This window comes from Trichoderma atroviride, chromosome 1 (assembly GCF_020647795.1).
Source record: "Trichoderma atroviride chromosome 1, complete sequence".
NCBI classification, from domain to species: Eukaryota; Fungi; Ascomycota; class Sordariomycetes; order Hypocreales; family Hypocreaceae; genus Trichoderma; species Trichoderma atroviride.
The window spans coordinates 3,773,421-3,786,912 of record NC_089400.1 but is presented as its reverse complement, the minus strand read 5'-3'; the positions used below and the strand labels follow the sequence as shown (position 1 = coordinate 3,786,912).

At 50.6% G+C, this 13,492-nt stretch overlaps 4 protein-coding genes across 4 annotated transcripts; all 4 read right to left on the bottom strand.

The window, feature by feature from the left end:
* Nucleotides 1-344: 344 nt before the first annotated feature.
* On the bottom strand, nucleotides 345-2,094 carry TrAtP1_001357 (uncharacterized protein; the record flags this gene model as incomplete). Its single annotated transcript, XM_066110960.1, has 10 exons — nucleotides 345-420; nucleotides 476-659; nucleotides 718-796; nucleotides 865-1,029; nucleotides 1,082-1,222; nucleotides 1,299-1,398; nucleotides 1,488-1,531; nucleotides 1,671-1,800; nucleotides 1,915-1,962; nucleotides 2,039-2,094. The coding sequence occupies 10 exons, from the start codon at nucleotides 2,092-2,094 to the stop codon at nucleotides 345-347; spliced, it is 1,023 nt and encodes a 340-aa protein (XP_065967033.1).
* A 2,504-nt stretch (nucleotides 2,095-4,598) lies between these two features.
* On the bottom strand, nucleotides 4,599-8,635 carry TrAtP1_001356 (uncharacterized protein). Its single transcript, XM_066110959.1, has 7 exons — nucleotides 8,208-8,635; nucleotides 7,500-7,820; nucleotides 7,169-7,434; nucleotides 6,594-7,103; nucleotides 5,602-6,518; nucleotides 5,466-5,538; nucleotides 4,599-5,409 (listed from the first exon to the last, which is right to left on the bottom strand). The coding sequence occupies exons 1-7, from the start codon at nucleotides 8,362-8,364 to the stop codon at nucleotides 5,002-5,004; spliced, it is 2,652 nt and encodes an 883-aa protein (XP_065967032.1). The 5' UTR covers nucleotides 8,365-8,635; the 3' UTR covers nucleotides 4,599-5,001.
* A 1,251-nt stretch (nucleotides 8,636-9,886) lies between these two features.
* TrAtP1_001355 (uncharacterized protein) lies at nucleotides 9,887-13,001 on the bottom strand. Its single transcript, XM_014085191.2, has 6 exons — nucleotides 12,259-13,001; nucleotides 11,830-12,175; nucleotides 11,612-11,740; nucleotides 11,421-11,550; nucleotides 11,086-11,324; nucleotides 9,887-11,012 (listed from the first exon to the last, which is right to left on the bottom strand). The coding sequence occupies exons 1-6, from the start codon at nucleotides 12,488-12,490 to the stop codon at nucleotides 10,913-10,915; spliced, it is 1,176 nt and encodes a 391-aa protein (XP_013940666.2). The 5' UTR covers nucleotides 12,491-13,001; the 3' UTR covers nucleotides 9,887-10,912.
* Nucleotides 12,698-13,344, bottom strand: TrAtP1_001354 (uncharacterized protein; the record flags this gene model as incomplete). Its single annotated transcript, XM_014086120.2, has 2 exons — nucleotides 12,698-13,278; nucleotides 13,338-13,344. 2 exons carry the CDS (start codon nucleotides 13,342-13,344, stop codon nucleotides 12,698-12,700), a joined length of 588 nt encoding a protein of 195 aa, XP_013941595.2.
* Nucleotides 13,345-13,492: the final 148 nt, after the last annotated feature.

Sequence of the window (13,492 nt, the reverse complement as noted above, 5' to 3'; positions counted from 1 at the left end):
AAGGAAAATCCGTTTCTTCGTATATTTTATCGTTCGCTGCACACAATCGCAAGTCTTTACACATATTTAAAACCCTCCCTTATGTTTCCCCCTCCCCTTTCCATCCCTAATTCTTCCATTTCAACGCCGGAAAAAACTGTAAGAAAAAAAATCGCAACTGCCACGGAATAATAACAACATCAACAGGGTGCACTGGTCCCTTTGTGTAACGTGTAAGCGTCTGTCTGTCTGTCTGTCTACTCGTGCGTGCGCGGGCGCATTTCGTATGTCCGTCTTCTTTGCAGCAGCTCAAAAATAGTTTATACCGCCCTTTATTCCGAATTCTGCACCTCTACTCTCTCCATCTATTGTGGGGGGAATTGTTGGTCTTCCATTTGGGGGACACCCTCGACGTTGTGGTAGTCAAGAATTTCAGAGTACCTGTGAGATGTATTAGAGGGCGGCGGCAGAATGTCATAGCGTAGCGGCATCATACATCATGATCTTCCAGGTATCAACAGGGAGATCAGCATCGTTGAAACTCCAGTCAAACTTCTCTTCGGCAACAGGCTCATCGGTAGGGTCGTGGTATGGCGCAAGGTAGTCGTGAGCCAGAGCTTCAGTAGCAGTTATTCGCTTCTTAGGGTCGAAAACGAGCATTCGCTCCAAGAGATCAATGGCTACATGTTCGAGTTAGAAAGAGTTTCTCATAAAAACAAAGACCGATCCATCTCATACCCGAATCATCAGCGTTCTTAAACTTATTCCGAAGGGGCTGTCTCTCACGCTTTGGCAGCGACTTGACGAAACGCAACGTCTAATGCAATGTCAGTTTGGGCCGCCCATGTCAATGTAGCAATGTGAGAGAGAGAGAGGAAAACTCACATTCTCACTAGCAATAGTGTTGATAACATCGTCCGGGGGCGTGCCAAGCAGCTCGGTGATGATGGAGAACTGGTTCACGTGGTCCTTGCCCGGGAACAGAGGCTTGCCCTCCAGCATCTCGGCAAAAATGCATCCAGCACTCCAGATATCGACCTCGACATCGTACTTTTGCCATGTGAGCATGATTTCGGGGGGCACGGTAGTATCGTGTTGATACGTAGCCCGTCATCTGCGGGTCCTGAATCCGGGCCAGGCCAAAGTCGCAAATCTTGAGATCGCAGTTTTCGTTGACGAGGATGTTGCTGGGCTTGAGATCACGATGGACGACACCGGCGGAGTGGACATATTTCAGACCGCGCTATATAGAGAGATGCGTGTTAGCTACCGTTGCGCCGCAGGAACAAAGAACCTCGCCAGCACATGTGGCCGCATACCATGATCTGATAGAGGAAGTATTGAATGAATTGTTTCTCGAGCGGCCGTGATGTTAATAATCGGTGCAAGTCGGTTCCGAGAAGCTCTGTGACGAAGTAGCTGCAGAGGGTGATATTAGCGGTGTATACGCGAAAAAAAAAAAAAAAAAAAAAAAAAAGCAGAAAGTCTTGATAATCAGATAAACGTACATATCCTCAAGGGGAGAAATGAAGATGTCGCTGAGAGAGATAACCTAAGTAGGTAGCGAGAGCCGTTAGCATCCAGGCGATCAGAAACGTAAGATACCGGGGGCGCCGTAAGCATCAAGCTGACGCAATGGGCGGCGAGTGGGAGAAGAGAAAGAAGAGCAAAGCCGCCAGAAAAGCGCATACATTTTCGTGTCGGAGATGCTTGAGCAGCTTCAGTTCGCGATACGTCCGCTTAGCGAGCACAGGCGTGCTAAAGGGCTTCATAATCTTCTTGACAGCAACATTTTGGTTGGTGAGCTGGTCCCGCGCAGAGCTATATTTGGCGGGGGAGGGGAAGAGAGTCGCAAATTAGCATGGATGCCCATCTCTCAGCAAGCAAAAAGAGCGAAAAAAAAAGCCCGAAGGAAAAGAAAGGGAAAAAGCTTACCAGACAAGACCAAACGCTCCCATGCCCACAGGCTGGAGGTCTGAGTATCTACACGAATTGAATCAGCTTCAAAAGTGTCCCCCGCTATTTGCACGTCGCCGTTGGTTTTCAGCCTCTCGCTTACCTTGAGGTGATCTCAAACGTGGTGCCAAAGATCTGCGCACGCACAAACTCGGCCATTGTGACGGATCGTTGGTGATTCGCGGGGAAATAACGACGGGAGATGGAGAGAAAAAAAGGGCGCCTAGAAAAGCGAGGCTGCGAAAGATTCGATGTCGGTGCAAGAGTTGTCGTGAAGAGGGCGAAAAAGAGCGGGATCTCGAAAGTGCTAGAAACTGGGCCCCTCTCGCCAAAAAATACAAGGTTGATGTTGTGCTGATGCTTCAGTCGGCTCGGTTGGAAGAAGCCTGGAGGCAAAAAAGGTGGTAGGTAATCCGCAGGAGCTCAGGAGTTCCACTCGCTGCTAATAAGGCGGGGGTTAACAGCGGCTGGGCGTCTGATATCAGCTGCTAAATCTCGATCTCGGGCGTCGTTTGGGAATCGAACAATCGAGCGGTACTGCAAATTGCGGTCGAGCGCAAAAATTCAGATTTCGATTTTTTGGGGGATTTGTAAAGAAGAAGAAACAAAATTAAAATTATTTCTTCTTTCCTGTTCGTCTTTGAGAAGTCGCTTCTTTTCGCGCTGCGGATCTCGGATCGTCCAACAAGAAAATCAAAGGCGGGGTGAAGGTTCTGGTTCTGGTTCTGGTTCTGCAGGGCGCCTAAATAACACCGCGTTAGCTGGGCGCACGTGGAAAGGTCGCCAGCCTTTCGGCAGATTGTGCTTGGAGCAAGCAAAGCAGTGCGCGGGGTAAATCGAGGCACTGGCAGCGAACTGAACTGAACTTTGAAGCCAATTGTCATTGAATTGAAGCCCAAACAGGCATCAGCCAGGTTAAACAACTGGCCCTCTGGGTGCCTCAATTCGCCTGTGCTTCTCTGCCTCTCCTTTTTGGTGAATGCGCTGGCTTTCCAACTTACCTGCGTGCTAGCAAATGCCAAGATCGCTGAATGTCACCGACAGCGCAATCAAGCCGTTGGCAGTCCAAATATGTAGGGAAGAAAGAAAGAACCAAGTTTTCCGTCTCTGCAGAAACAGAAGAGAAGAAAGAATGGAGTGTAATTTCGCAAGGGCGGGCACTGTTCGAAAAAAAAAAAAGAAACTAAACAAGCAAAAAGTTGCCTTCCGAGGTTCCTGTCTAGTACTTATAAGCCCGCGCCCGGTCTCAAGCGATCGATCGAAATTGTTCGGGTTCGGGATCCAGGGAAGCTTGCAAAAATGCCAATGCTTTTTTGATTGAGGAGTCTGGTTTCGTCGGAGCACAAGAGCGCAGAAAACAACAACCTTTGTACTACACCGGCCTTCTATCCAAATAGGAAGCTCTTCTTGTATGCAAAAAAAAAGACAAAAAGCTGGTGAAAGTTGGAACTGTCTCTGTAAAGTCTTTCCAACATCAAACAAACTACACAAAACGCGCCGAGAACAAGAGGGCACCAGCCAGTCTATAAACGAACATTCCCCCCTCCAATCATCCAGACAAAACCCCCCCTCGTTTACTTTTTTTCCCCTTCTCCAGGGACTTCCATCGTCATCGCGCACACACCAACGCAGCAGCCCCCCATCTTCTCCATCCAGCAGCTTCAGGGGACAGACGCACAAATCTCGTTACCCAGGCCCTTTGCCGGTGACGACATCGTGCGCTGGGCTCTCTCGTTCATGCTACATGAATTAGGCGCCCCCCCCATGCCTAAATGATACCCTGGCCAGGGATCCTTTTAGCTGGGAAGCCCATGTTTTCTCGCGGGAATGTCATCCCCCCCCCCCCCCCCCCCCCAACTCCATCTTACTACTAAGCAGCACAGGTACCAACTTGGTTCTAAAAATCCGGCTAGTTGCAGAGTATCAGCTCTGTATGTGTATGGGAGGTGATGCGCATCCTGTTTTGCATTTCTGATCATCGCCGGGTTTAAAAATATAGAAAAACCGCCACAATCAAGAATCAAGAAACCCATCAGCGAAAAGTAAAAATCCCATCCCAAATCCAGATCAACATTTCCATAAAGAACCATTCAAAACTAAAAAGCCCTTCCAAGATTCTCTCAAAGCTTCTTTCTCTCCCATTCTTCTTCTCATTCTTTCTCTCCCCACCAAAAATAAAGGCCAAGACCAAACCCGGCCCAGCCCAGCCCAACCTAGACGACGCCTTTTTCTCCCATCCTACCATCCGATTCGCTCAAACTCAGCCTCTTCTTCTTTTCCCACCCCTCTCTGCTGTTCCCACATGCCCAATAGCCTGCAGATACAGCACCCAAGCCTTAAAATCACACAAAACCGCACTTCCGTCGCAGTCTGAAGCACCTTTCGTCCAGTGATGCATCCATGACGTCACCACTAATCTATCCTCAACCCACTTAGCCTTCCTAAAAAAGGCCCTCAGCGATCCAATCACACCAAGTAGCGTATACTTTGTATCCTCCAATCATTTGCGCCAAAATACCCGTCATAAAAAGTACCTGATACACCATATCTGCTCCACGACAGATTCCAGTGTTGAAATCCAGGAACGAGCCACTTCCGCTCATCGAGTTACTGGCTGCGAATCGGCTTCAAAGCCACGCTGGAGATTTTGCTCCGGCCTCTTCCCACCTCAATTTTAGCATTGAATTTTTTCAACTAAACAGCCCACTTCATTGTGTCACCGCTAAATTGCGATTCCAAGATATCCAAGCAACCAAGTTATCTGGCATTACACCTGCATCAACATCATATGTCGGTGAACTGCATGGAACGCAGCATCATGACAATCAACTTTGCATATACATCAAGTAAGAGTCGCCAGCTTCGTCACATGCCACCTAATTTACAAGTGAAAAATCTTAATCTCAATTCAATATTGGACGTTCATCATTATAGGAAGAGAGAGCCGTTTTCCATCCCTCCCCATCAAGTGATTTCTGTATGTTCAAATTTCGAGGAGCTTCCTCGGCGGCTTCTACAACAGGAAATGCCACTTCCAGGTCCTCGCCAACCCATTGGAGATTTTTTTTACTCAGAGACGTCCAGCGGCTCAATGTTCCAAATCTCCTCAGCGTACTCGTTAATGCAGCGGTCGCTAGTGAAGAAGCCCATCCGGGCCACGGACATGATGCACTTGGTCACCCACTCATCCTGGTTCTTGTAGGCCTCGTCAACGAGAGCGTGTGTCTCAATGTAGCTGTGGAAGTCATCTGAGACCAGGTAGTAGTCACCGTGGTCTCTGACGGCGGCAATCAGGGCGCTAAAGTCATTGGGCATGCCAAAGGTGCCCTTCTCAATCTCGACAAAGACCTTCTCCAAGTCGGGGTCGATGGTGTGGGAACCAAAGTTGTGGTTATGGCGCAGGTCTTCCACGTCCTCTGCAAGGTTTCCAAACAGGAAGATGTTGCTGTCGCTGATTTCACGGGTGATTTCAATCTATCACATAGAGTTAATAGAGAGTTGGGCAACGTAGTAGGGTCATTGGCTCTTACATTGGCGCCATCGCATGTTCCGATGATGAGACCTCCGTTGAGGACAAACTTCATGTTACTGGTGCCAGACGCCCTAGATAATCTCAGTTAGCCTCTTTTCATTCAAGGGAATTTGCCATTTCTGGCATCAACTCACTCTGTGCCTGCAGTGGAAATGTGCTCGCTAATATCGGAGGCAGGGATGATCATCTCGGCCTTGCTAACATTGTAATCTTCAAGGAAAACAACCTTGAGGAGATCACCAATGTCTGAATCCTTGTTGACAACCTCGCCGACGGCGTTGACCAAGTGAATAATCTGCTTAGCCATCCAGTAGCCGGGAGCAGCCTTGCCACCAAAGATGGTGACACGAGGGAGCTGCTTCTTCCTCTCCTCAGGGCTCATCGCCTTGAGGGTCAGATATCGGTGGATGACTCCAAAAATGTTGAGCTGCTGACGCTTGTATTCGTGAATTCGCTTGACTTGCACGTCGAACAAAGCCGCGGGGTTGACTGATACACCAAGCGTGGTCTGAATATACTTGGCCAAGCGGACCTTGTTGGCGTACTTGATCTCAGCCCACTCCTTGCGGAAGGCTTTGTCTTTGGCAAAAGCTTCAAGCTTGTTGAGAACGGTCAAATCCTTGAGGAAGGCATCACCGCCGCACTTGGAGGCAATCAGCTCAGACAGACGGGGGTTGGCCTGGTGCAGCCAACGTCTGGGGGTGATACCGTTGGTGACGTTGGTGAACTTGTCTGGGCCGTAGATCTCAACAAAGTCCTTGAAAATGGTCGACTTGATCAAGTCCGAGTGCAGTTCAGCCACACCGTTGACTTTGTGGGAACCAACAATGGCCAAGAAGGCCATTCTCACCATCTTTGGCTGACTCTCCTCAATGATGGAGACGCGGCCAAGCAGGTCTCTGTCGTTGGGGAAGGCCTTTTCGACCTTTTGCAGGAAGAACAGATTAATATCATAGATAATCTGGAGATGTCTGGGCAGGAGATGCTGGAACAATCCCACGGGCCACTTCTCAAGAGCTTCGGGGAGCACAGTATGGTTGGTGTAGCCAAACTAGAAAAAAAAGCACGCCATGTTAGTGGATGTTTGTTTATCCAGATCAGAGAGTCTTTGCCAGAAGATACTTACTGTAGCAGTAACAATGTTCCATGATTCATCCCATTGCAAGCCCTCAATATCAACTAGAATGCGCTGTAGCTCGACAATGGCAAGAGTGGGATGAGTGTCGTTGAGCTGGATAGCGACTTGGTCGGGGAATTCCTTCCAGGGGCGCTTGGACTTCTTGAAGCGGCGCACAATATCATAGAGAGAGGCTGCCACCCAGAAGTACTGTTGCTTCAGTCGCAGTTCTTTACCCTGGTCCAAGTTGTCATTGGGGTACAGCACCGCGCTGATGGACTCGGCTCGCTGCTGGTCTGCGACTGCGCCTTCATAGTCACCATTGTTGAACTTTGGGAAGTCAAACTCGCCTCCAGATGCCTTGCTAGACCAGAGTCTCAGGTTGTTCGTGGTGGGGGTCGCGTAGCCAGGAATGGGGACATCGTAGGCGACGGCATCAACGATGTCACCACCTTCCCAGACACTGACAGTCTTACCGTCTTCTCTAGTCTGCTTGCGAACCTTGCCGTAGAATTGGATCTAGCAACCGGAGTGTAAGCTTCACGTCAAGGCATGCAGTTCTTTCCATGTTTGGTGTATCTTACGTTGACCGTTATATCGTGACGGGGGAACTCCCAGGGGTTAAAGTCCAGCCAGTAGTCGGGTACTTCGACCTGGTAGCCGTCAATGATTTCCTGTTTGAAGATTCCGTATCTGTAGCGAAGACCGTAGCCCCAGGCGGGATAGTTGAGACTGGCCAAGCTGTCGAGGAAGCAAGCAGCAAGTCGACCCAAGCCACCGTTGCCCAGACCTGCGTCGTGCTCTTGGGTGATGATGTCCTCGATTCTAAAACCAAGCTCAGAGAGACCCTCTAATGGTTGCAACCCATTAGCAAGAATACAGCAAATTAAAAAAACAAATATGCCCAATCCTTACCCTTGGCCACATTCTTCAAGCCCACGTTGAGCATGGCATTGTCCAAAGTTCTTCCCATCAAGAATTCCAGACTCAGGTAGTAAACACGCTTGGTATCGCGGTACGTCTGGCGTTGCTGAGTCTTGTTCCAGTCGGTGATGAGGCGATCACGGAAGGCCAGGCTGGTGGCCGAGTAGGCAGCGGTTTCATCGCAGTTAAACATGCTACGCGCCAGGGTGGTCTCAACATGGCGGACAACCTCCTTCTCAAAGCCATCCTTGTCGGTGATGCTCTTGACTTGGTTCCGCCTCCATGCTTCGCGCTGGGGTTCGGGGATCGAGGCTGGAGAGAGAAGGTACGGTTAGCAGATGCATTGCCAAACGCTTCTTGTTTGAACAGTTCCGTCTTTTTTCTTCTTCTTCTTTTTTTCCTCTATTGTGTCGACTCTTGGGACTAAAGATATGGCGTGCTGGCCGGTGGATAGATAACAGATCAGATCATCCAACGCCGGTATCTTAGTCGCACGATGAGCCCCGCCAGACCGGGCGAGCTTCCCCTCCCCCACCGCACGGTGGATGTCAGATGCGCGCCCGATCCAAGCTGTCATCACATGCTGGGATCGATCAATTGGCCGACAGCGTCTTGTCCAGGCAGCAGACGCATACAGCTCAATTGATGGCGACACAAGGAACAGACAGTGAACAACAAGAAGAAAATGCCATCACAAACCTTCGACGTGCTTGATTTCTCCAGCACCGAACCCCGTAAAGGTTCTCCTGTGCTTGGGCCTCGAGATGCCTGCAGGGCCGACAGCTCCCTGGATGTCCACCAGGGGAGCTCCTGTGGAGGGGCGACGCTCGCGCGTGGGCAGCTGCTTGGAGGCCATTTCTGAGGATGGCTGCCGATCAGAGACGCGGACTGCGAATCAGCAAATCTAGGTTGCTTGTAACGATGCTGCGGAATAAGGGGGGAATGCTAGAGACGCGATGAAGGAGACGAATCACGCAGAAGAAGAGAAGGAAGAAGAAATTGACGATGATGAAAGGTGATGAGAAAGAGGGAGGTGAGATTGCAAAAGTCTCGAGCAGAGGGGAGGAGAGATGTCAGGCAACTTACATCAGCTCAGCCTGCTAGCAGAAGCTATGGCGGGGTAGCAACAGTGGGGTTATCAGAAGCTCCCAAAAGCTAACCGTCCGTTGCGATAACAAGGCCCGACAAACAGATGCAAAGCCGGCGGAAAGGGTCAATTGTAGGCGAGGAAAGTCCCCAGAAGGATAGAGAGATGTGAGGAAGAACAACAATGGACAAAAAGAGAAGAAGCAACAGAGAAGAGGCGGGAGAGGGAAAGGTGAAGAGGGGAGAAGGAGAGAAGGCGGGGGAAGGAGAGAGGACCAAGCGAGCTTTAGGTACCAATTGACGGCAGATTGAGGGGGAGGGGTTTAGCAGGAGACAAACAAGGCCGATGTTGCCCTCCATCAAGGCGACGGGGCTCTGCGTCGGTTGCATCAGGTCGCCATGCCAGTGTTGCTCAGTCAATCAAGTTTCATTGTCGATAGGAGGGGCCGCGGTGTCATCATCAGCAGCATCCGTCATCCGCGATTCGTATCCGATCGACGAACGGTAGCACCGGCTTTGATGACTCGTCGCCGCAGATACGAGACCTGGCTGCCAGAAACATCCGATACAGCTTAAATATAACGAGAGTACATGTCACCAAAGACGCAGTCGTGACAATCAAATATTTTCGGTTATAGACGTATACATCTTGTATTTGACATCTAAACACAGCTGCACTCTTACCCATCCACGATTACAACTCACACAACAAAGTGCTACCCCAACAGCCATATCCCCCCTCTCCCGATGACGTTGGGCAACAACACAACAGCAGCACTCCGGCCTAAATATAAACAACATCTAGGCCTAGTATATTAATATAAATGACCGCTACTGCATCATCAATCACACCACTCCAGCCCGAGCACCCAAGTTGGCCGCCGCCGTGTGGGGCATTTCAGTGCCCGCCATGCCGCTGAGAATCCGTGACTGTTGAATTGCTCCCGAATTAGGTAGTCTGCGTAGCCTACCTGCCTTGTCTGCACGGATACATGGAGTCAGGTCGAAACAGAGGCCAAGATGCCTGACGAGAGCGAGGAGCTCCAAATATCGCGGCTCTACCTACATCTGCAGCACATGGGAATTAGCCTATTGCATCGCATTCAGTTACTGTAAAGGCAGCAGTTGCCCAACAGCCCCTTTCTTTCAGTAGCTGCCCAACTCCTCCTACAACATGAGATGAGATGTGATGTGAGAGACAATCCGCTTGGCACGCAATCCAAAGGCAATTATCAGTCATACAGGCGGAAATCCAAATGCAATCCATCCGTATCGGGTCAATATTAAACAATGAGCGCAGCAAATTAATACTTATTCGGGCACATATCAAGTTACCTATCCAATAAACACCAGCCTCCTGCCCAATCCCAAGCGTCCAGCGGGTACGCAACAGCTCAAAACAAAGCTGCAATAATACCTAGTAGTAATAGTAAAACAGTAAAAAAAAACATCTCTTCTTTTTGTTGTCTCGGTGCCTCCACAAAAGAAATCATCCTCCCGAGCTCGTTCCAAACCATACAATCCCGCTCTCCACCTCTCTCATTTGCTCAACTCCGGACACGAGAGAATCACCACAAAGCCGCAACTCCAGAGTTAGGCTCTATCCACGTCCAACCTCTAGCAGTGAAGCCGTGGTTGTGTTCGCTTTTTGCACTTCCTCTCAGTCACTTGTGGTATCCAAGTGCCGTCGTTTCAGCATCTTCCTCCTCTACCCTCGCTGCTGCCACTGCTCCACCTCAACAGCGAATTATCGTGAACACCGTTTCATCATTGAACCCTAATATCAAGACACCACCCCGAGGCGGCTTTCCCATGCCAACCTGTCGCTATAAGTTTGCCGCGCGAGATAATAGACTCGTAGTTGCCGACAAAGAAGAACCCACATAAAAAAAAAAAAAAAAAGGAAAAAGGGAAAAGGAAGGAGAATAGCGAGAGGAAAAAGATTGAGTGAATGAGTGACCGCGCCGTGCTAAGTGGTTAATAGATGACAGAAAAGCAGCCCAATCGGGGTCATAACGCGCTTTAGATCTCCGTGGGTCCCAATCGATCCCTGAAAAAGGGAGTTGCGCTGAACCGTACCAAAGTATAAAAAAGATTAAAGGAGGATAAAGAGCGTGTGATTATAAGAGGTATTCCGTCTTCGCGTAAATGCCATCGATGGAGGGTGTTGCATGGCGTGAAACCAGATCAATGCCGGTCGACGAGAATGAGCGCACTAGAAAGCCGCGCAATATTCAGACGCCACATCTCTCCGAGCGAAAAGCGAGCTGTTATCAAAGGTGTGTTGATAGGCATCTCGGAAACAGAACAAGTCAAGTTTAAAGAATACCCGAATCCTTTAGCGCGTTATTCAGTATTGTCTCTTTGACTGCTGCGAAAACTAGCCGGATATTTGATGTATCGGTGGCCTGGGTAAGACTGTGATGGGCAAATCTTGTTAGCCAGTGGCTTGAGGTGGTAGATGCATATACCATCTGCCTGCTTCACTTACTGTGGATATAGATTAAGGTGCGCCCTGTTGACTTGATTGAACCGCCATAGCAGGTACTTGGCTGCCTTGTTGACGTCGGTACCGCCAGTGTAATCGGGGAAGAAGTTGGATAGAGGTGAGCGACCCAGTTTCTGCTTGAAGATGTCCACCTTGTTCAGGAAGAGGATGATGCTGGTTCTCATAAACCAACGTGAGTTGACAACCGAGTCGAACAGCAGTAAGCTTTCCATCATGCGGTTCTGCATTCACATTACAAGTCAGCCTTGGCCGAACCTCGTTCGCTTGCATTGCCCATCGAACCATGGGGCTCTTCGGCTTTCTGTCGCACGACGTACCTGACTGCTCTCCTCGAGGAGAACTTGATCGTATTCGCTCAGCGCAACACAGAAAATGATTGAGGTAACGTTCTCGAAGCAGTGTATCCACTTCTTTCGTTCACTCCTTTGCCCGCCAACGTCAAACATGCTAAAGAAGAACGATCAGCGGCCCGTGGCTAGAATGTTTCAAACTCAATGCTTCAACATACTGGATACTAAGCTGTCCCATTTGGAAGCGTGTTTCGTAGATACCGGTGGTTTTTGTACGGGCGCGTAATACGTCCATCTCGTTGGGTAAATAATCGGGAGCGACAATGCGCATTGCTTCTTGGAAGAAACTACAGGAGGCGGCAGGGTTAGAATCCAAGGAGCAGGTCAATTTCGCGCGCCGCTGCGACCTACGCAGCATCGCGATGATGTAACTTACTATTCCGCAGAATCCATCAGGTAAAACTCCGTCTGATGTTCCATCAGCTGCTCTTTCGCCGGGTCGCTCCATATGGCCTGCACAGCGAGGCCCACCTTGGGGTCGATGTGAGCCTGCGGCCCGGATTCTGCTTGGTAGTCTATTAAAAAGTCGGCGTGGGCTCTGTTGTCGTCTTGTGCCAGCTCTATGCTAAACTGCTGCATGGCAGTGATGACAGCCTTGGCACATTCGACCAGATTCTTGAACACGGTCGGTCTGTAGTTGTACAGCTCCTCTTCTGAGTACCCCTTGAGGTGGATGATTTTCATCTGCTTGACAATGGTCGACTTGCCACTCTCACCAGAACCTAGAAACAAGACAGGATGAGAAAGATGGACGGGCGAGCGATTGGGGTGCGGCCACGCGTCGACGGCCGTGTCCAAAACGTACCTAGCAGCAGGATCTTGCATTCTTTCCGTAGCCTTTTGGAGTCCTCGTCCAACTCTTTGTCGATGGCCTGGCTCCTCTTTTTCTGCTCTACCTCGTCATTGTTCGAGCTCATGCAGCCGCCCATGGTGGGCGATGTTGCACGCTTCTGCGTTTGGCGAGACTGTCGGCGTTCTTTGAGGACCTGGCGAATCGGTAGGCGAAGCGATTTGGATCCAAAAGGTGGGTTTGCCATGCAGCCAATTACACACGCATAAAGCAGCGATGAAGAGCTGCTAAGGAAATGCCGGTAACAATGACGATGTTTGCTTCTTGCTGTTTAAAATACGTTGATCTTGTTCTATTCTCGAGTTTGGTAGTTGCTGCTGGTTGAAAGGGGAGGGGGGGGGCCGCAAAAGTCGGTATCCCTCTGATAGAGTTGCTTGAGCTGGGGGGTTGAAGTTTAGCGGAGCGTTCGGCAGAAAATGGCGGCGGCGGATGGCGGCAGAGGTGATGGAAAGGTCAGCAGAACCAGCTGCAGCAGGTTGCGGGGAGGTGAGGGTGAAGATGGGACAAGGCGAGGGCGGTGGTGAGGCTGTCGACGCAGCGGTTCGGCAGGGCTGGCAATGATGAAAGGCGTCAGAAATCCGGGCCGGGGCGACAGAAGACGGTGCAAGATTCGGCGCGCGGAAGCAGCCTCGTGGACGAGGAGGTTTGGATTCTTCTGCTCGGGAGGAGCTGAGGCTTTGGCGTGCGCACAGGCGTGAGGCGTGTGAAAGTCAGTGCTACCCTGTCGCTTTCCAGGTACAAGCACCAGCGCACGGGATCCAATCCAATCTGCCGCTGCGAGGGCCTGTGGATCCGGCCAGGGCGTGGCTGTAGCATGGGCTGGAGACCAAATGATGACAGGTCGGGCGGAACAGTGGCGCCAATTGGCGCTGGCGGTGATGCTGGGTGCTGGATTGGACGCTGGCTGGGTGCTGGATGGGCGCTGGATGGGCGCTGGATGCTGGGGTGGAGGCGAGCCCGGGTTGCTCCCCCAGCCTGTTCTCTGCAGACGTCAGCGACGAGGATGCCAGTTGCGGTGCGGTGCGGTGCGGTACGGTACATTGAATGCCACAAGCAGCAGTCTTACTAATGTAATACAACGAGCAGCCTTGGACTGATGATGGATTGATGATTAATTGAATGGGAAAAGGGACCGGTGGGACGAGGCATGCGCACGCAGACTCCAAGGTGGGTGAGGCAGGGCGAGTTT